The sequence below is a fragment of the Pundamilia nyererei genome, unplaced genomic scaffold (assembly GCF_000239375.1).
Source record: "Pundamilia nyererei isolate P.nyererei 1_Seehausen unplaced genomic scaffold, PunNye1.0 scaffold00056, whole genome shotgun sequence".
NCBI lineage: Eukaryota > Metazoa > Chordata > Actinopteri > Cichliformes > Cichlidae > Pundamilia > Pundamilia nyererei.
Genome location: NW_005187457.1, coordinates 1,000,425 through 1,006,594, shown reverse-complemented (window position 1 = coordinate 1,006,594; position 6,170 = coordinate 1,000,425). Strand labels below are relative to the sequence as shown.

Sequence of the window (6,170 nt, the reverse complement as noted above, 5' to 3'; positions counted from 1 at the left end):
TTTACATCTCTGCTGTATTCAACCAGTGGCATACAAGACTTCCAGACTTCCAAAAACATTATAGAAAAATGGCATAAAGCTGTAGGATCTACCAACATATCTAATAGGAAATTTAAATGTTTTGTTCATTAGAATGAGATTTGTGGCTGACTCTTGCTTGCATGCAGTTTTGATGTTCTTATACGGTGCTCCTATTTAATTTAATTAATTCAGTTTTATATAGACTGAAGTCGTTCCTTAATTTATTTATTGTTTATTGTTCGGTATTTTGAAGGCAAACCTGATGACATGCAATCGGTGTAGGCTGCAATAAGTGGTGCACATGGCTTCAAAAAGCATATCAGCAAACACCGCAAGAACACTGCAGGAAAAAAGATATGTAGTTAATGAGACATTTAGTACACAGATCCATATATATGATAACAGATTAACAAGAACTGACAGCTGACACTCATTTCACTACAGTCCTTTCAGCAAGAAAGGTCAAAAGTACTAGAGAACATTAAAAGTTCTCTGCATCAAGATGACTTTGATTCTTTCAGCTTCATGTTGAAAGATTAAAATTCCTTGTTTGAAATTCCTATTAAAGGTTACATTGTTCACCTCACATATGTTAGTGCTTATATTTTTAACAGGATTCTCAGATAACATGAGTAAACCAGTGGCAGACTGTTCATCAAGAGCACCTGGACATTTCTTGATGGGCTGAGTCTTATTTTTATCTGCTGTGAGCAGTCAACATCTCGGTGAAAAAGTAGCGATCGGGAATGAATTGGCAGCCCATTTCAGAATCCATAATGCAGGAAAAAACTCTGTCACTGCCACTGTCCCTGGTTTGAGTGTACCAAAGAAATACGTAGAGCTGCCCAGTTTGGGATAGAGTCACATTCTCTAGTGCAAGCCCACATGTTAACATAGCTCAAAATATAATGGAAAACATGTTATTATAACAAATGACATGACTTAAACCTTTGGAAATGACACCAGATGCTATTGTGGGCTGTTAGCGCAATATACTGTGATTTATACCTAAGCTTATATAGTTTTTTGACGCATTAGCTATCAACTTAAATACAGTTTGAGCATCAGTCTTGTGTGTCTGTCTTGGCGACATGTGCTGAAATGTTCTTGGCATCCTGTTTATAAGATGAAGTTTAGATTACTGTTATAAACTGTGTCCCCTGTCTGATGTTGTAAAATTGCTGTGAGATATCTCTCAGTTTTGAGTTGATCTTTTTTTTAATCATACACCAAAAGCATTCAACAGTTGCAACTTTTATATATTAGATTTATAATTCAAATTGTTAGGGTGTTGTTACAAATGTCATTGGGAGAGTGCAGCACCTGAATCTAATGCTGGATTACATAAACATCTACAGTATAGCTATGGTTCAGAAGTTTATATGCTTACATGCTTACACTCACTGTTTCAAATAGATAAACGTAAAACACAGCAAAAACTAAAGCTCTAAGCAGCAGCACTAAGTCCTGTTGCTCTTAAATCTATTTTTCACCTGTTCAGCAGGAGCAGAGCATTTGGGGAGTTCCCCGGTGCTGCAGTGGTCATGTCAGTGGGGGGATCCACGGGTTTCTCTGTGACTTTCACATTCCTGTGGCGGCTTGCTAGGTGCTTGCTCAGATTTGAAGTTTACTTTTTCTTCCCACAGTAGGGACACTAATGTTTTTGTCACTTTTTATGGAGTAAAAATTGAAGGAATGTCAGTAGTTCCATGCTTTTAACACTACATGGTTGTACTCTGTCACACACTCCATATTATCCGTTGTTGATCTACATACGTCTGTTGCAGCCACGGACATCGCACGCACATCATTGTCATGAGACACTCTCACAAACAAAATCACGGTTTAGTAACACAGTAATACAGCATGCTTACGGGACCTCCGCCTCTCTGGGAACATCTCAGACCACAAATATCCTGAGCCAGACTGGGACCTGTCCAGAGTGCAGCCCTATTACATCTAACAAACACTAATATTACTAAGGTAATATGATCTTCACAATAGTTGATAGCCATGTAGTCAATGCTGTTATAGGTACCCATGTACTGTACAATATGCACAGATAGATACCTTCTTATGGTGGAGAGAGACCTCTTGTGGACACTTTAGAGTGTTTATGATAGCTCTGGCTGTTCTAATTTCTTATTTAGCACTTTTCTACTTTTCATACTCATACACATTCATACTCCAATGAATGCATCTACAAGCAAATTGGTATTAATATCTTGTCCTAAGGATATTTTGCATACTGAATGGAGCAGGCAGGGTTCAAACCACCAACCTTCCAATTAGTAGATGAGCTGCTATACCTTCCAAGCTTCAGGCACATATAGTGCAACACTATATGTAACAGATAATAATGAATCGTAAAAGGGATAGTTGTGAGTTGTCCACTGAAGTTAACTTTTATTATTTTCTAACCCCAACATTCATTTAGTGTGGCATAGATAGATGAAACGCAATATGATTTAAAATTCACTTGATATGCTAAGCTGTGCTTTGCTACTATGCTGTGTATGTTGGCTACAGCAAGATAGACTGACCATAGAGGGAGTCATAGAAAAGGGAGTTGGTGACCTGAACACATCCAATCCCACCCAATACCCAACTTGGATGGGAAGCTGCCATCAGGGATGATGCCGTCATTCACCTCCTACATCGTTCCCTTGCTCACCTGGAGACCCCTGGAAGCACTGTGAGAATCATGTTCTTTGATTTCTCCAGTGCCTTCAATACTATTCTTCCCTCGGTCCTGAAAGACAAGCTGGAGAACTCTGGAGTGGACCATCACCTCACTACCTGGATTTTGGACTACCTCACAGACCGACCACAGTATATGAGGACTCAGGGCTGTGTGTCGGACAGGGTCGTCTGCAGTACGTGTAAAGTGTAAAGTGAGCTTGTTAGTCCCCATAGGGAAATAGTTCCTCTGCATTTAACCCATTCACCCAGTGAAGCAGTGGGCAGCCACCAGTGCAGCGCCCGGGGAGCAGTGTGTAGGGACGGTACCTTGCTCAGGGGTACCTCAGGGTAGCCGTTCAGTGGAGTCGAACCCCCGACCTTCCGATCATGGGGCCACCACTCTACCTACTGAGCTATCCCTACGGGGGCCCCACAGGGAACGGTTCTGGCTTCGTTCCTCTTCACTATCTACACTGCAGACTTCTCCCACTACTCCACCCAGTGCTTCCTGCAGAAGTTCTCTGATGACTCTGCAATAGTCGGCCTCATCACTGATGGGGACGACAAGGAGTACAGAGGACTGACCCAAGACTTTGTGGACTGGTGCCAGCTGAACTACCTCCAGATCAACGCCAGTAAAACCAACGTGCTGGTGGTAGACTTCCGCAGGCACAAAAATCCTCCACTGCAACCACTGAACATCCAAGGTATGGACATTGAGGCTGTGGACAGCTACAGGTACCTTGGTGTTCATCTGAACAACAAACAACAACCCAGTGGAGGTGGTGAGTGACAGGAGAATGGTGGCTAAGCTGTCATCCCTGATGGACAACATCTCCCACCCCAGTGCGCCCCCACCCTGGGGCGTCAGTGCGCCCCAGGGTGGCTGTGGCTACAATGTAGCTTGCCATCACCAGTGTGTGAATGTGTGTGTGAATGGGTGGATGACTGGATGTGTAAAGCACTTTGGGGTCCTTAGGGACTAGTCAAGCGCTATATAAATACAGGCCATTTACCATTTTATTTTTACCCCATGCAGGAGACTGTGAGAGCACTGAGCAGCTCCTTCAGTGGCAGGCTGCGGCACCCACGGTGTGGGACGGAGAGATTTCGCAGGTCTTTCCTCCCCACTGCTGTCAGACTCCACAACAAAGACTCCAACTGATCTAACACACACACATCCACACATGTGCAATAACACTAAGTGCAATACTCTTTTTCTGACAAAGTTGTATTTTTACTCAGTTGTATATAGCATTTGCATTCTATTTTTATCCTATTGTATATTTGATTCTATTTATTCTACTGTATATAGTATTTTATTTTATTCTATTCTGTACAGTTGTGTACAGTATGTTATTCTTATTGTATTCTAATTTTGCTATATAACTTTTGCACTGTTCACTTCCTGCTGTGACAAAACAAATTTCCCACGTGTGGGACTAATAAAGGTTATCTTATCTTATCTTATCTTATCTTATCTTATCTTATCTTATCTTATCTTATCTTATCTTATCTTAAGCATTTTGTAGTACCTATGCTGAACTCACTGGAAACCCAAGCTGTGCCTGACAGGTTTGTGTGATCCGCGGTGTAGCCAGCATGTTAATACATGCAGTGTATATGTCTGTGTACAGCACAATTGTGACAAAGACAGGCAGATTCAGTGGCTGATGCATTTGCTTCTTTGTGTGCTGACTGTTCTTTCTGCAGAAGCTTAATAAACATAGACTAATGTCTTGTTAGGAGACTCAGTCAGTGTAAGTGAAATTAGCCATTTAATTGACTAATGATTAGATAAACCAGGCATATTATAAAGTACTCGTACTTCAGGTTCACTAAAAGAAAACATGTCTAAAGCTTTTTATACAGATATCCACTTTTAAGAAGACCACTGTTGTAGAGACAGACAATCCATTCACACCTGCAGCCAATGTAAAGTCAATGAGAATCGATATGGGAACCAAAACAATAAGTAATATCGATAATGAAATCAGAATTTCTAAATTCTAATTAATTCATAATTCTAATGTATTCCCTGTAGTTTTATGCCATTAATATGACATAATGATATAAGACTGGCTAATGGATGATGAAAAGAAGTCAGTTGGAATAACAGAAAAACAGTGAAAATGCAAAATTTTAATAACATCTGTCAAACAAATCATCCTGAATCTAAAAGAAACAAGAATCTTTAAAGTACAGGCCTTTTTAAAAACAAAACAAATCAGGTAATTCAGTATCTAACATCAGCATCTCATTTAATAAACAGCATTGAGTATATAGTAAAAGTTCAGATTCTACTTAACTGTAACTAATGTGCAACTTAATGTATGTTTGTTTTGTGTTGTTGTTTTTTTTAAGTTTTTTTTTATTTTTTTAAGTTTTTTTGATGCATATCTACCAAAACAACTCACTTATCTAATTTTAACGCAGTATCGCATCACTTCTTTTTCAAGCTAAACCCAAGCACAAATTCTAATACTGGGGTTTGATCAGCTAAGTTTTACATGGTTTATTTTATCTTAATTATGTTTCATAATGCAGTCAATCCAGTCTCGGTTGTCAGGTATCTTAGTGTAACTATAAATTGCTGATTTATCTGGGTTTAGCTTGCTGGCGGACACCACCCCATATGCCTTTCCATCTTCACAGACTAATGGGCCACCAGAGTCTCCCTGGAAATACAAGCATACAATACATTATGTAGTTACTGGACCATAACTAAGTGTAATCACAACAGTAAGCTGATTATCATTATTTACCAAACTTGTTAATTAATAAATTAATTTATTTATAGTAAAGGTTTAATAAAAAACACTTACATGACCTGGGCCACCCTTGTCCTTTGAGCAGTACTTATTTTCCTTAACACACATCTCATTTTCAACCAGGGTTACATTGACTTCCAAAAGTTTGAGAGATGGGTGTTTGTTGTTTTCTGTACTTCCCCAACCAGAGACTATGCATGATTTTGGCAGCGATCTGTCATCACGGTCTGCGAGATCAATAGGTTTCACATTCTTGTTTAACACTGCCTTGGTACTCAACTTCAGGAACAAAGAGAGATAAAAATGTTATTTAATGCTGTTTTGTTCAATTGAACAAAAAAGATAAGAAACCACATTTAGGATGATAACACTGTAAAGTCTGTTATTAAATATTATTTTCATTTATTTTACCTTCAGAAGCATTATGTCATTTTTGAATTCAGCTTTATCATAGTCTTTCTGTGGAAATGCATTTTCCCCAGGCACATTCACATGCTGTACGTCATTCTGCTTGTTGTAATTATGAAGTCCCAGAAAGACTCTGTAGGACCTGAAATAAAATAAGTGCAAACAATTTTCAGACATTTAAGTTAGCTGTCCCCAACCCCCAGGCCAGTCGTTTAGTACCGGGCCAGGAGAGTTGAGGCTCGGGTGTGAAAATTCATGTTTGTTTGTTTTTTTGTTTTTATCACATTA

General features: G+C 39.4%; 1 protein-coding gene across 1 annotated transcript in view; it reads right to left on the bottom strand.

The window, feature by feature from the left end:
• Window positions 1–4,839: 4,839 nt before the first annotated feature.
• LOC102212346 (granzyme B-like) overlaps window positions 4,840–6,170 on the bottom strand; it is a 2,152-nt gene continuing 821 nt past the window's right edge. Inside the window, exons 3-5 of the mRNA XM_005734014.1 lie at window positions 5,886–6,024; window positions 5,529–5,753; window positions 4,840–5,381 (exon numbers count right to left, since the gene is read on the bottom strand). Coding sequence (XP_005734071.1) covers window positions 5,229–5,381; window positions 5,529–5,753; window positions 5,886–6,024 — 517 coding nt within the window. The 3' untranslated portion in view covers window positions 4,840–5,228. The remainder of the gene's footprint in view (window positions 5,382–5,528; window positions 5,754–5,885; window positions 6,025–6,170) is intronic.